The sequence below is a fragment of the Dromiciops gliroides genome, chromosome 2 (genome assembly GCF_019393635.1).
Source record: "Dromiciops gliroides isolate mDroGli1 chromosome 2, mDroGli1.pri, whole genome shotgun sequence".
NCBI lineage: Eukaryota > Metazoa > Chordata > Mammalia > Microbiotheria > Microbiotheriidae > Dromiciops > Dromiciops gliroides.
Window position 1 is genome coordinate 391,902,089 of NC_057862.1, and position 15,940 is coordinate 391,918,028.

Below are 15,940 nucleotides of genomic sequence, written 5' to 3' on the forward strand. Positions count from 1 at the left end.
AGATATATCTCAAGATGACTGGGGGCAGCTAGGTGGCTCAATGGATAGAGTACTGGCCCTGGATTCAGGAGGACCTGAGTTCAAATCTGGCCTCAGACACTTAACACTTACTAGCTGTGTGACCCTGGGCAAGTCACTTAACCCCAATTGCCTCACCAAAAAAAAAAAAAGATGGTCCCAGAGGTTTAAGGCAATTGGGGTTGTGACTTGCTCAGGGTCACACAGCTAGTGTCTGAAGTGAGATTTGAACTCAGGTCCTTCCAACTTCAGGGCCAGTGCTCTATCCACTGCATCACCTAGCTGCCCCATCACCTATGCTAGTACTATACAATAGAGTAACGTCTGCCAGTGATAGTTACTGATGGTGGTGGTAAAAAGCCTTAAGGTTGCCTTCTTATCTCTGCTCATGGCTCCTATTTTCAAACTTGCAGTATTGAAAACTGTAATCAGTTCATTGAATAACCAGGCCCCAGTTAATTAATTCACATTGACAGAACTCACAAGAGGGAAAATGTAAAGCAGAACATCAGTTTATTCTATCACAACGGGAGACACTGTATATACCTCAGGACCTAGAGGAACTGTGCTATCACCAGTGTGCTTCCTCTACCAACACAATGGAACCCCTCTTAAGAAACAGTTGACAGTCTTGTGATGGCAAGAACATTTTGTCCCCTTGCAGCCAGCCTGGTGACAAGCTTCTCCAAATTTAGCTAAGTTGGTCCTTAGATAACATACAGTACCCACTACTGGGGCCTTTCTAATCCGGTTTGAACTTGCAAGAGGAAGGATGCATTTAAGAACCCACGGTTGCTTCCATACCATCATCAAGTAGGGGTTTAATGGAAGGGGAAATATTTAAGTTAACAAATTAATCTGAAAAGTATGACGAGTTATATACACAGAGGGACCTCTCTTTTCTGGCAGGTTCATTTAGGGAGCCAAAGCTCAGATCATGGTTAGAACATGGAAAAGAGAAAAGAAAAATACCCAGATTTAGTGTGGTACTTATAAACATCTAGAATATGTTCTCAATTCTGTAATATATGATCAGTGATTCAGCCTGTACCTCCCTTACAAAGTGATAGCTGTCAATCCACTACTGCCCACATCCTCTCCATACAACATCACTCCTTGGGCTGCTTTTAGTTCCACCACCTTTCCTGTTGTCATCTATAGGTAGCTTGATTTGGCCCAATTCTGGGGAAGGCCCCGGACCCATATTTGAAATTGTCTGGAAGGCAACTGACTTCCTATAGATAAGGGATATCAAGGACTTCTGCCCTATTTCTAATTCATATTCATGATATTCAATTTAAGGTTACACAGAGCACTAATTAAAAAAGAAAAGGAATATGGGCTTACATCCTGAAATAGTCAGACCTGGAGGAAAATGAGAGAGCAGGTAAAAACTTGAATAAAACCTGAATCGAATCACTACTACGTTAAAGAACACACTCATTCCATTACCAGTTACATCTATCTAGTAGATAGATTTCTTTCTGTGTAAACTACAATATCAGTGAGCATCACAAAGCTTACCACCCCCGACTCTCCATTTTCTTATTTGTAAAAAAGAGGAAGTGTAGTACTGTGAAGAGTACCAAACCTAGAGACAAAGAACTTGGGTTCGAATCTCAACTCTGATGCTGTGTAACCTTGGCAAATCACTTAATCTTTCTGTGCTTGTTTCTATAAAATAAAGGTATTTGTTTAGATGGCTTCTAGTTCTAGATCAACTGTCATAAACCATAAAGATCACTAAGTGACCTTGAACATATCAAACAAAATACTACGTTAACAATCAACTAGTTCTATCACACCCTGGTAGACAGAAGGAGCTCAGTTATTGACACCTGGTTATACAGGGACAGACTAAAAAAAAAAGAGCAATTTCCCTAAGATCAGAGAATAAGAACCCTAGCCACCTTAACAACTTTACTTACATTACAGGCACCACATGATGACCCCAAAGACATAGCCAAAGTCATAAAGAATTAACCATAATGCTCTCACAAAGACCCAACAAAGAACCAACTTGCCACAAGTTAGAAATCACATTTTTATTATTTTTTAGGCGTGTAGTCAATCATTCACAGAATGAATCACTTCATACCACATGAATATTAAAAAACCAGCTTTACATTAGACATCCTAATTTGACACCAAGGAACAGATCTACAATTGTCCCCTCTGAGGTATAAAAGGGGAATGGTTCTTTTAATCACAATAAATCCAGGATCTCTCAATAACCCAAGCTCTAGCTCTCCCTGATGGATATGGCAGATAAATTTATTATTCTGCAGTCATAACATTATCTTTTTGTATTCCATCTATGGCTCATGAAAACTCTCTCCACATTTAATACAAATGGCACTGACCTCAGCAAATCCTAGACTAATTGCAAATAATCAAGGAAGTTGTTGTGAGGAGACAAGTTAAGAACAAAACAAGAGCTAAAGAAATCAATACTGTGCAAAGACTCCAAACTCAAGATGGCATCTGATTACTGTCACTAACCAGTCAAATTGGCTCAACCACCTCAATTGCATTTTTACATTTAATATATGTGTTGCTGAAGTCAGCATGCTCTTTTGAATTGAACATAATTTCTCAACTACATGTAATCTAAAGTTATGAGAAGTAAATTAATCAGAGAGCAAACTTATGATTACAAATATAAAGGGCTCTGAACCATATTTATTACAATTCAGTGGGAATTCCAAAAAACACTCTCTAAAACTTTGCTCCTTTACAAGGGATCCAGCTGAATACGAGGAACTAGCTTTATTCTCAACCTGATGTCCAAATTGCTAGAAAGATACTAAAAAGGAAGGAAAGTTGGGACAAGTTCTATAGCAGAAAGAGCACTGAACATGGAGTCAGTCCTAACTTTACCACTTACAAGCTGTGAGAGCAAGTCACTTAAACTTTTTGAGCCTGTTTCTTTATATCTGTCAAACAGGGACAATAGAAATTATACTACCTACCTGACAGTTGTAAGGAGTAATGTTTAAGTACTTTGCAGTCATAAAAATGATTTATGAACATAAACTTATTGTCATGATTATTCACAATCTTTTCCCTATATCTTTCATAAAGAATAAAACTGTCAAATTCCTTTTATTATGCCATGGTTACAAAAGCTAATCCTCTTTGTGGCTACTATGTCTACTATGTGAAGACTCCTGGATGTAATTCATGATCAAGTTTGATCAACTGTGAAAATAACCTCCCCTGGCTATGAGATTAAAAAACACAAACTACATTTTCAGATTTTAAAATCTGACACAACTTCCCCCCAAATTCTGCTGTCTTCTGTTGCTTTATTTCTTTCCCTCTAAGAAAGAAACCAGCATCCAAGGCACCATCAGGAACGCCAGAAAGAAGAGGGCAGAAAGCCCTTTGGGATGGGAATTTCCCTGTGCTGCAGACATTTCTGGATAAGGAAAGAAGAAAAAAGTGAATGATTATTTGTAGAAGATTTTGTGTTGGATGGAAAGTATTCAATTCAAAGACAATAAAAATCTTATGAGTCTGAATAAGCAAATGAAAAATGGGGGTGGGGAGGGGAGCGGGGGAGTGAGATGGCTCTAAATGAAAAGCTTTGCTTATGTGAGCATCATTTTATTTTTTACCACCACTAATGAAATTTGACTCAATGAAGAGTCTGCAGGTTTATGCTGGTGGTCCTAATACTACACCACCAAAGTTTTTTGCTTGTTTGTTTTTTAGTGAGGCAATTGGGGTTAAGTGACTTGCCCAGGGTCACACAGCTAGTAAGTGTTAAGTGTCTGAGGCTGGGTTTGAACTCAGGTCCTCCTGACTCCAGGGCTGGTGCTCTATCCACTGCACCACCTAGCTGCCCCCCCCCACCAAATTATTTTTGAAAATTAACCTTTTGTTTTCTTGGCATTTGGAAAGACTCTGGTGGAAAGGTTAGTTCCTTAGGAGAGATTACCACACATCCTAGTTTATGAGCTCTGAGACAAAGAGATATTGAGACAACATGAAAATTCCTTAAGATAAAGGATGAACTAAAACAACAAATTAAATGGGTGATTCCTTGATTTCTGGAACAACTTATCCAAGGTAGAACATCACAACTATCTAGGAGTAGGCTGTGATTAGTGAAAGCTGAACAGAACTAAATTACTCAACTGAAACCAAAGTAAGGGGAAAAACAAGACCAGGGATATGAACAGTTTAGAAAAGCAAGAATAAACAAAAGAATTTAGAGAAGGAATGAAGGCATGACAGTAATGGCATTAAGATCCAAGAATTTCACAGATATTTAATTCACCTCCATGAACTGTTTGAGACGTATGAAAGACCCCATTTGTCCTGAGATGGTAATGGCTTCAATTCTAAAGAGAGGAAAAGTTAAGTTTAGATGCACAGGAGAAAAATTAAAGCAAGATGGGGAGATTTGGGGTTCTTCTTGTTGGAGAACAATAGGCATCTATTTTTAAGAACTTGGTTAAATAGTCTTGTCACAGAATTTCAGAGTTGGAATGGCACCACTGGCCAAGCAGTCTAGTTCATATGCCAAAAGGAATCCTCCATTTTAAATGTACACAACAAGTGGTCATGCATCTTCTGCTTGAAGACAACTTCTACATAGTGGGAACCCATTACCTCCAAAGTAAGCCCATCCCACTTTTTGGTAGTTCTATTAGCAGAGTTTTCTTAAGTTTAAGTCTGACTTTGCAACTTTCACTAATGAATCCCTGGTTGTAGCCTTGGGAGCCAGGCATAACAAACCTAACCTCTTTTTAAAAGTTAAAAAAAATTGTGTTTTTTTGTGGGTTTTTTTTTTGGTGAGGCAATTGGGGTTAAGTGACTTGCCCAGGGTCACACAGCTAGTAAGTCTTAAGTGTCTGAGGCCGGATTTGAACTCAGGTCCTTCTGAATCCAGGGCTGGTGCTCTATCCACTGCGCTACCTAGCTGTTCCAAGCCTAACCTCTTTTTCACAAAACAGTTCTTCAAATACTTCAAAGATAGACTCAACTAAGAATTCTGTAGCTTATAGTACAAGGATTCCCAACCTTTTTGGGTGGACAGTGATACACTAGTAGCTCTAAGCATCATCTCTCTTCCAACTTGAAATGCCATGAAGATATAGTCATAGGTGAAGCTGTGGGCCCAATTCACTAGATCAGGTGATCAATTACAATATCAAAATTTATTAACTCGAGATCCCTATTTTAATGGCTTAAGATGTACAAGAATCATCTCAGCTAGTTTAATCTCTGTATATAAAAGACAGGTGGGAAATGCCATGTATACTAACCACAAATAGCCCCTTAGCTAGTGCTATCTTCTTGAAGGGGCCAAAAGCACTTTGTAGATATTTTTATCAGCTTTCAAACGCATCAAAAATCAATGGAAAGGTAAAGAAGTACCTTTCTTTATACAATGATATTGTTCAATATTAGTCACAGAAACTAGGTTTTTTGATGTCTAATTGAGAGCTATATTCAATAACCCATGTTGTCTCTGTTCATCAACTTTGGTACCTGGGACAATATTCTTCTTTTATGAGTAGCATCATCTTCCAGAATTGAACTTGGTACTGTTTCATGAGTGCATTCCCACATACCTAGAAGAGGCAGGCAATCAATGTCAGAGAGAGAACAGAAATTTCCACTGGTCCAGAAAGATCTAGAAGGCCCAACCAACCTTTTATTTTCCACTTCTCCCATAAAGCATGCAAATCATGCCACTGACCCAGCCAACAATGGCAGCCAATGATTTTTTTTGGGGGGGGGGGCGGGCAGGCAATGGGGGTTAAGTGACTTGCCATGGGTCACACAGTTAGTAAGAGTCAAGTGTCTGAGGCCGGATTTGAACTCAAGTACTCCTGAATCCAGGGCTGGTGCTTTAACCACTGTGCCATCTAGCTGCTCCCAGCCAATGATTTTTTAAAGTATTTGTCTGTATGGAAATATCTCATTTACCAAATACCCCAGAGACACAAAAAAATTGCACATAATTTTTAAATGTATAAGCTAGAAGCCAAGGTCACCATTATGAACATCTATTACTGATGTGAGAAGGGACTGTAATGTGATGTGCTCAGGGCAAAGAAGTGTATAGGTTTGCTCCTATTCCCAAATTTTAGACCACTATGCATTTTGTGGTTTGGTTTTATTCTGTTCTCTGTGTGTGTTATTTGTTGTTGTTTTTTTTTGGTGGGGCAATGGGGGATTAAGTGATTTGCCCAGAGTCACACAGCTAGTAAGTGTCAGGTGTCTAAAGTCGGATTGGAACTCAGGTACTTCTGAATTCAGGGCCACTGCTTTATCTACTGTAACACCTAGCTGCCCTGTTCTGTGTTTTGTTTTGTTTTGTTTTTGCGGAGCAATGAGGGTTAAGTGACTTGCCCAGAGTCACATAGCTAGTAAGTGTCAAGTGTCTGTGGCTGGATTTGAACTCAGGTCCTCCTGAATCTGGGGCCAGTGCTTTATCCACTGTGCCACCTAGCTGCCCCTGTTTTGTGTTTCTTATAGAGTTTTTGGGCTTTTTTGGTCTGTTAGCAATAATTTCTTGCTGTTGCCAACAAACCCATTTTAAGTAATCCTTCTGCAAATGTACTGTTTTGAATGTACCAGGGGTACAGAAAATGAATAACCAGGGTGGTTAGAATTGTGTATAAAATGAGAGAGAATAAGCTAAGTGAAAGCCTGAAGGGTTATCCTATAAGAAAACAGAGATTTGGCAATACTTCTTTTGGCTGTTTGATGGCTTTTTTACGATTTGATTTTCAGACATGTTCCAGACAACTGAATTTGACAGGTAGATGACTGAAGAGATAAGAGTCACTGATGCTTGAAGGACTAGGATAAATCCTACTTACAAAGGAATAAATTAATACACAAAGGAAAAACAACTACCTCAGGATTCCCCTAAATTACTGTTGTAGCTATGAATAGAACCTGTAAGCCTTGACTCCTGGGATGTACTATTGCCTCAACATCTCCCAAGCACATGTTTTTTCAGTTCTGTTGCCCTTCAATACATTCTCCTATTAGCCAAGGAATTAAAAGGCATCTTTGCCCATGGGATCTGTCCAGAAAGGAGGTTACCATTGTGTTTTTTTAGAATTTTAACAACTGTGTTTTATAATTAATTGTTATTGCACCAGTTTTGGCAGTAAGCAAATTATTATTTTATTAGTATCAGTAAAGAACTGTGTGTCTCCCTAACTTCTCATGGTCTCAGGCTGCCAGACCTATGCTGTTTTTTGTTTTTTTTTTTTTTTTTGCAGGGCAATGAGGGTTAAGTGACTTGCCCAGGGTCACACAGCTAGTTAAGTGTCAATCCAGGGTTGGTGCTCTATCCACTGCTCCACCTAGCTGCCCTTTAGACCTATGCTGCTTTAAGAGGGAGGGCCAGGACAGTTAGGTGGCACAGTGGATAGAGCACCAGCCCTGGAGTCAAGAGGATATGAGTTCAAATCTAGCCTCAGACACTTGACACTTACTAGCTGTATGACCCACAGCAAGTCACTTAACCTTAATTGCCTCACCAAAAACAAACAAAAAAACCACCAAAGCAAACTCAAAACTTAAGAGGGAGGGCCAAGCCAAGAGCATGCACCAGGCACCAGCCAAGTGAGTGAGTCAAGAGAATGCCAATGCTTTAATCCTCTTTTGATAGAGGTGGGTCATTATACATTGATCAAAACTAATTGACTAATAGGGGCAGCTAGGTGGATAGAGCACCAGCTCTGGAGTCCCGAGGACCTGAGTTCAAATCCGGCCTCAGACACTTTACACACTTACTAGCTGTGTGACCCAGGGCAAGTCACTTAACCCCAATTGCCTCACCAAAAAAACCCCCCAAAACAAAAACAACCCAAAAAACTAATTGACATGGGGCACCTAGGTGGTGCAGTAGATAAAGCAACAGGCCTGGATTCAGGAGGGCCTATGTTCAAATCCAGCCTCAGACACTTGACACTTACTAGCTGTGTGACCCTGGGCAAGTCACTTAACTCTCATCACCCTACCAAAAATAAACAAAAAAACCCTAATTGTTTAATATCATTCAATTCCATTAATCAACAAGATTTGAGGGTGGTCTAAATTAAAATCAACTCTACAGATGACATCAGAGGAAGAATGTAAAAGACCCTTGCTGAAAGTCAAAGTACCTAGGCTTCACTGAGCTAGACAAAAGTGTCTATCTCCATTTCTTTTGTTCCCTTGCATTTGTCTGAAAGGACTGAAACTGATCTCTGGGTCTCCTCAAGAAATCCATTATTAATAATTGTTTTCTCAGACCATATACCTCTAAGAAGTCCAAAAGAAGAGTGGCAGTCACATCTGACAGAGGCTCCATGTTGAGGATCTGTGCCAACCAGCGCCAGCCATGGTTTAAGCCATGAGGGTGAGCCTAGGAGAAGAATTCAATCATTTAACAATCTTTATTCAAGCCATAGAATCTGTGGTAAAAATTATTGGACTTTAGCTGACTTTCGGGAGGGGCCACACCTGGCTCACCCTGAAGTTACATATGCTACTGAGGTCAGAAGGAGAAACCTCTCCAGAGGCAGTTTTTGAAGGACCTTCCCTTTTGAGGGAGGAAGATTGAACGCTCCCTGAGGGGAAGTGAGAGTCTCTCCTAAAACACTCTCCCTCTGCTCTGGCTCTCCTTCCTCTGCTTTCCCAGTGGAAGCTGTCCCAGGTGTGGTGAGTGAACACAAAAGCCTTGCATTCCTTTGAATTAGTTTAATTGGAAATGATCTGGGATTGTATAGACTTAGGTCAGAGCTAGGAGAATTTATCTGTATTTCTTTTCCCCTATTTCCTTATCTTTGATTTTATTAATTTCACCTTTGTTGTTTAATTAATTCCCAAGTAATAAAATCTGATCCTTGTGGAAAAGAAGCTGTAAGGTTCCTTTCTTATTGGCCTGGGAGAAATATCTAAAAGGGCAGTTCGGAGGGGAGGGAGCTTTGAACCTAGAGATCCCTCATTATTTCTGGGACCCCAATATTTGGTGAGTCACCCAATTAACGCTTCACATATTAAATTTGGGCCCAACAATTTGGCATATCCCCCTTCAAGACAGAATGTGTAAAGGATGGAGGAAACCTTAATATCTGGTGTTTCTATCTTTGCCACTGGACAGGAAAGATAAATAGAATACATCTTTTTTTTCTGGGATGGACTAATGCACTGAGTCTTCCAACTTTTGTTTCCTAGGATCCCTGAAATATCTGACTCAATTTAAGAGACTCTAGTATATCTCCTCAGTGTTGATACTTAAACTTTGCATTATTATTATATTTTTTTTTGGTGAGGCAATTGGGGTTAAGTGACTTGCCCAGGGTCACACAGCTAGTAAGTGTGTAAAGTGTGTAAAGTGTCTGAGTCTGGATTTGAACTCAGGTCCTCCTGAATCCAGGGCTGGTGCTTTATCCACTGCACCACCTAGCTGCCCCCTAAACTTTGCATTATTAATAGTAGTTTATATTTCTTTTTGTCCCTTTTGGGCCTGAGTGAAAACAGGTTCACAGCAAATTCCACTTTGAAAACTCTGATCTGAGCCCAAATCTGGAAGGCTTAAACTGAGGTGGGCCGTCCATGGTCTCATTATTTACTGACAAAGCACATTTTCTTGTGTTCATCTTCATTCCTAGACTATCACTTGATCCTTCCTTCCTAAACAATACTGCACAATTTTTGACTTTGACCTATCAAATCATTCAGTGAGACTTATCTCTTGAAGAAATGACATTTCCTATAGGTCCTGATAGAGCAAGCATTTTCTGAACAAAATTTCCACTGTTAGAGAATATGGTCCAATCTCCTATTATAGTTGGGTAGTCCTTCCTGCCTACCCCTTGCCTATTTCCATAAGGCCAACGGAGTTGAATGATGGCAGCATATAGACGAATCATCCCAGACATGCGTTTCAGAAAATTCTCCTGTTGTTCAACATTGGAATCATTGACTTGATAGCCAAGGAGTCTGTAAAGAAAAAACCCAAACATTCAATATGATAAGGGTAAAATGAGAATGAGGAACCTGAGCTGCTAGTTTAGCAATCTAATTTACCTCTTGTGGCTACAAGAACCTTCTCCTCCCCTCCCCTGACAAATCCAGATACACAAGGTTTCTCAGTCTGCAGCAAAAGCATTACTCTCCAACAGGGGATTGAATTGAGCAATGGGAGAATCTGCATTTTTCTGTTCCATCGTTTCAATTCAACACATATCTATCAAGCACTGACTGTGTAAGGCACTATGGTGGACACTGGGCATAGAAAACATAAAAAGAAAATAGTTTCCATCCTCAAGAAACTTACATTCCACTCTAAGTTACATGGTGATGTGTATAATGCACACAAGTAAATATACAAAATAATTTCAAGAGAAAGTATGCTAAAAACTAAGTAGAACATGAAAAGCCTTATATAAGACATGGTGACAGCTAGTGGATGAAGCTAGGACTTTAGGAAACAGGTGAGGAGAGGGGCAGCTAGGTGGCACAGTGGATAAAGTACTGGCCCTGGACTCAGAAGGACCTGAGTTTAAATCCAGCCTCAAACACTTGACACTTACTAGCTGTGTGACCTTGTGCAAGTCACTTAATCCTTATTGCCCCGTAAAAAACAAACAAAAAGAATATCAACACAATACATGGGAGATCTTTTTCAGTAAATGAATGCCCTTTGTCAATTCAGTTCTCTTCTCAATTTCAGCTTTTCCCATCTATATGGTAAGGATAACCATTCATGTCAACTATATAGCAGGGACTACAGAACCTAGATCAAAGTTTAAACCTATAAATCACATTATACTTTGTAAAACAATGCTTTTTCTTGCACGTGGGGGGGCAAACTCAAAAGTTAATTGTTGACAAATGACATAAGGGAGACTATAACTGAGAGAAAGGAAGGTGCTTGATAAATACAAGTAGTTTTTCTTTTTTCTTTAAATTTTCTTTTTTGGTTTTCTTTTAACTAAAGTTGTCTGTGATAGGAAGAAAAAGAAGCCTAATTCTTTATTCTTTAAAGATCATTCCAATAAATGCTACGTGGTCTGAAGTACAAGAATTCTCACTTCTGATATTGTTCCAAGGTCATTCCTTCCTTGAAGGCTGGGTAGAAAGGCACAGAGTAAGGGCACTTTTTGTGGAGATGAGCAAGGATGAGATCTCCCACCCTGGGATGGAGCTCCCAGATTCCTGATGCCACAGCAGCAATGGGGAATGCTGCTTCATGGTGAGAAGCCACTTCTTCTTCTCCTTGTTTCTGCCAATAAAAAAGGTAGCCTCAGTTTTCAGGGGAGTCTTCTATCTCCCTCTCCAGCTTCCAATAATAAAAGCAACTTTGACTCTGTGGTTTCATCACTAAAGGAAAGAACTCCCATGAGGAAATTCCCTATGCCAATACAGATCAGCAACTATATTGGTTAGAAAATATGCCTCAGAGTCAGGATCAACAACCCAAGGATTTAAGTCCTGCTTCTGACAAATATACTTATGTGTTCACAGTGAGTGAGTGCCCCAGAAAACTCTCTCCCAACAATATCTGGCATTCATATAGAAAGTTTACAATAAAATACTGTACATACATTATCTTATTTGATCTTCACAAAGACTCTTCCTATGAAATTAGTACTACAGTTGTTAATGACTAGATGAAAAATATTTGTTAACCATTTACCACATACCAAGAACATATTTTTACAGATAAAGAAACTGAGGCCCAAAGGAGTTAAATGATTTGCCCAAAGTCCCACAGCTAGTCAGAATTAGGATTTGAATCCCAGTTCTCTCCTCACCCAAGTCCTGTGCTGTTTCCAACTATATTACGCAGCCTTTCAAAAAAAAGTTTCTCTTACCACAAATTTCTCTGCCAGCTTGTAATGGACAAAGTCCAGTCCTTGTTGATGGTGTGTCACTGACACAGCCCGACCTCCACAGTGAACAGTCTTTCCCAAGAGCAGACTGTTGATCTTATCAAAGATCTCCTTCAGCTGGGAGCCTGTGGTAGACAAAACATAGGAACAAAGAGAACTACAGATGATCAACAAGTACTTGAGCACATACCTATGATTCCTCTCATAACATTATAATTAAAAAACTAATAAAACCACAGAGCAATACAGAGAAATGGGCCTTACACCATGGAAGTTCACAGTTTAAGCCTGAAAACCTTGATGCAAATAAACCCATCAATTACTTATTTAGTACTTATGTTCTGAGCACTGTACTGGATAATGGAGGAAACAACAGTAATATCAGTCATACTTTCTGTCTTCAGAAAACTTACAACTTAAGTGGGGAGTCAACATATAACATAAGAAAATCCCATGATGCTATTCAAATTGAATAGAAAAGATCATCAAGTGCTGTAGGAGATTTACACATGCAATAATCATACATTACCTTTCCTTAACTCCTGCTTCTGTCTACCCAGGAAGCTGAGGAATATCTCAGAAGTCTCAGAAATATTCTCTAAAACTTTTCATTTTAATTCATGTTATTTGTTTATTTATTTTTGGTGAGGAAATTGGGGCGAAGTGACTTGCCCATGGTCACACAACTAGTGAGTGTTAAGTGCCTGAGGCCGGATTTGAACTCAGATCCTCCTGAATTCAGGGCAGGTGCTTTATCCACTGCACCACCTAGCTGCCCCACGTTAATTTTTTAAATGCCATATATATTTTACAGAGATGAGCATGACATCAAAGAACAATGAAAAATTAGATTCCTTAACATCTGTGTAACGATTGGAATGACGCCACCTGCTGGAGACTTACTGTAAAAGAGTTCCACCCATGAAGTGAAGGTCTTTGAGGGCAAGACCAGGAGTCTTTTCTTTGGCGTCAGGAAGTGACGCAGGCTAGTGGGAGGAGGAAGGAAGAGACTGGCGCTCAGTCTTGCTCTCTTTCCTGAGGACTCTGGTGGAGAGCGGAGCTAGAAATGTGCTCTTCCTTTAATAGATAGGAATCTAGGCCTTTTCTTCTCTCTTTACCAAATTCTTATTCTCCTTAATAAACGCTTAAAAGTCTAACTCTTGCAAAAGCTTATAATTTATTGGCGACCACTCATTAGATATTTTAGACAGTTTAGCTAGAATTTTAGCCCTTAACATCTGGAAACACAGTTATACAAACTTTATATTCATACATTTGCATTATGCACCGACAGTGCAAGAATATTTACATGGTAATTAATTCACACAAACCACTTATTCCTAGATCATATTTTACCTTCACTTTAGATATAGTTTAAACCTTCCCCAACAATCTCACTTTGTGGAGAAGGGACCTACCACCACCAACTGCTGACCAACTGCCAAATGACAGGTCAACCCAGCAGGCTCCAGGAACAGACACTACCCACTCCCTCCCCACTTCCCAATTACTAGCCTAGCCCTGGCCATCGTCCAAAGGAGCAACCCTTGTGGAGGTATGACCTATCAAATGTCTCTGTGCATCCTGTAGTCCCCATCTCCTCCACAGCCACAAAAACTGAAGACACAAAAAAGAAAGTTCTCCTTATCAAAGTTGTTGGAATTGTCAAATGGTTCAACATTAGAAATGGATATGATTTTATTAGTGGAAATGATATTAAGTTGTACTACCATCTACTTTGCCTCTATAACCTAATGACCATGAGACCCTTCCATTTGCCTTGCCACTGAAACCTACCATATCTCTGTCTCTCTCTCTGTCTGTCTCTCTCAGATATAAGTACTTTGAGAACAAGAACTGTTTTGCCCATGAAACAAGACAGCATAGAACAGGGGCCAGGGACAAAAGGTGTTGTGTGATGGCTTGCTTGCTTGAAGATAATGAGTTAAAAAGTGGAAAAAAATCCCTGAGGCTTGTGGTGAGGAAGTAACTTGCACAAAGGTCTCTTTAGATCAAAAATACTATAGAAAAAGATCCTTACCTCCAGGACTTCCAGTTTATACTATCTACAACAATTTGTGATTCTGAGGATTCCTCACCAAGAGGTTCACAATATTTAGTCACTTGATCTGAAAGAGGGTCTTCCCAATTGCTGTTCTTTATTCCTTTTCTCTAAATACCAATCTCCAAAGAAATAAATTTATATATTCATCCTATCATTTTCCTAAACATATTCTCTTTAAACTCTAAGGGAAGAGGCAGGATCTTGGCCACACTAACCTGCTATAGCAGAGATCTGGCTCACAGGAATAGTGACAACTTTCTGCAGGTCCAACTTGATCTTTTTAGTCTGCCAAATAAAAGGAAGGAGAATCAAAGAATGTTCTGAAGAAACTAAGAAATCCCACTCAGGACAAGGAAAGTTGCCAATGTGTTAGCTACATTCAATTATGATAGAGACCAGGACCAGCCTTCAGAGCAAATTCCATGGAAAACACTTTCAGGACCAAGAGATTCCTTAACATTGCCCCCTGTCCTTACCTGTTGATCTTTGCTATTGGTTAATCCATCAAAGGCCAAAACACACTGATTGGCTACCTCCTGTAGCTGCTGGTACCACTGCATTGTACTGTCTTCTGCTTTCACCTGGAGGCCTGAGGAGAAAGAGCCATGTCTCATACTTACATATCATATACCCCATGACACCTAGTACAATACTATGTACACATTAGGTGCTCAATAAATACATTATGACCAGCACTTCCAGAAATTCCCCCTAAGAAAACTGTAGAAGATTTCAAGAACATCACAGGAAGAGTCAGAGTTCAAACCCATGACTTGCATTAATTAGAATAGAATAGAATCATTACATGTGAGAAGCCACAGCTGATTGATTCTAGTATGATATAACCAGTAAAATCATTCCAAAAGGGAAAAGACTGTTTCATCTATCTTATCACAGCATATAAACCATCCCTTTAAAGAATGTTTAGGGACAGCTAGGTGGCGCAGTAGATAGAGCACCAGCCCTGGATTCAGGAGGACCTGAGTTCAAATCCAGCCTCAGACACATAACACTTACTAGCTGTGTGACCCTGGGCAAGTCACTTAACCACAATTGCCTCAAATTTACTGAATAAGGTCCTAGTGGCCATTTGAAGAGCTATATGGTGAATATCTATTACCTTCTTTCTGTTTCCTTCCTGGGGACTGGGAAGGAACTGGGGTCTCCTTTTCTGTTTTTGGCTGCTTTTGTAATTCCTTTTGCTTCTCCTTGGCCTCCTCTTCATCTCGCCTCCTCTTTTCCTCAATAGCCTTGGAGATCTCCTGTTGCAAGCTGGTAAGCACTTGCCGCATTTCCTGCAGGGCACGCTCTGCCATAGCTTCATCTTCTGGGGTAGGAAAACCTCTCTGCAGATCCAAAGTAAAACAAAACTTAGTGAACAGCTTCCTGGAACAGAGATTGCTTAGAGAATGAAAGAACATAAGTTGGGACAGCTAGATGGCCCAGTAGATAAAGCACTGTGCTAGTAAGTGTTAAGTGTCTGAGGCCGGATTTGAACTCAGGTACTCCTGACTTCAGGGCCGGTGCTCTATCCACTGCACCATCTAGTTGCCCCTCTCAATTACATTTTAATCTGGTTCCCAACACCAGGATGTTCCTTCCTCAGGGTCACACATCTGACATCAATGGATTATAATTTTAATTCCTGTTGTCTAACCAAAGTGACCCCTGATGAAGGATTTTTTGGAACTTATTACAATCCTGTATTCTTAGTTTCCACCACAGTTTATTTCCTTTCTAGGCAGAAGAGTGCTGATAAAAGGAATATCAAACATTTAAAAACATATATTTTAGGGGCAGCTAGGTGGTACAGTGGGTAGAGCACCAGCTCTGGAGTCAGGAGGACCTGAGTTCAAATCCGACCTCAGACACTTAACACTTACTAGCTGTGTGACCCTGGGCAAATCAATTAACCCCAATTGCCTCACTAAAAAAAAAAAAATCTAATTGAGAAACGTTTAATAAAATAAATAAAAATGCAACATAACTCCCGATGAGA

General features: G+C 39.8%; 1 protein-coding gene across 2 annotated transcripts in view; it reads right to left on the reverse strand.

Annotated features, from left to right (window-relative positions):
* Positions 1-2,044: 2,044 nt before the first annotated feature.
* GLE1 (GLE1 RNA export mediator) overlaps positions 2,045-15,940 on the reverse strand; it is a 32,547-nt gene continuing 18,651 nt past the window's right edge. For both annotated transcript variants that reach the window (XM_043988771.1, XM_043988772.1), the window contains exons 7-16: positions 15,062-15,287; positions 14,418-14,530; positions 14,157-14,226; positions 11,859-12,001; positions 11,076-11,266; positions 9,852-9,981; positions 8,297-8,401; positions 5,521-5,603; positions 4,304-4,367; positions 2,045-3,439 (exon numbers count right to left, since the gene is read on the reverse strand). In XM_043988771.1, the coding sequence (XP_043844706.1) occupies positions 3,371-3,439; positions 4,304-4,367; positions 5,521-5,603; positions 8,297-8,401; positions 9,852-9,981; positions 11,076-11,266; positions 11,859-12,001; positions 14,157-14,226; positions 14,418-14,530; positions 15,062-15,287 (1,194 nt within the window). In that variant the 3' untranslated portion in view covers positions 2,045-3,370. The remainder of the gene's footprint in view (positions 3,440-4,303; positions 4,368-5,520; positions 5,604-8,296; positions 8,402-9,851; positions 9,982-11,075; positions 11,267-11,858; positions 12,002-14,156; positions 14,227-14,417; positions 14,531-15,061; positions 15,288-15,940) is intronic.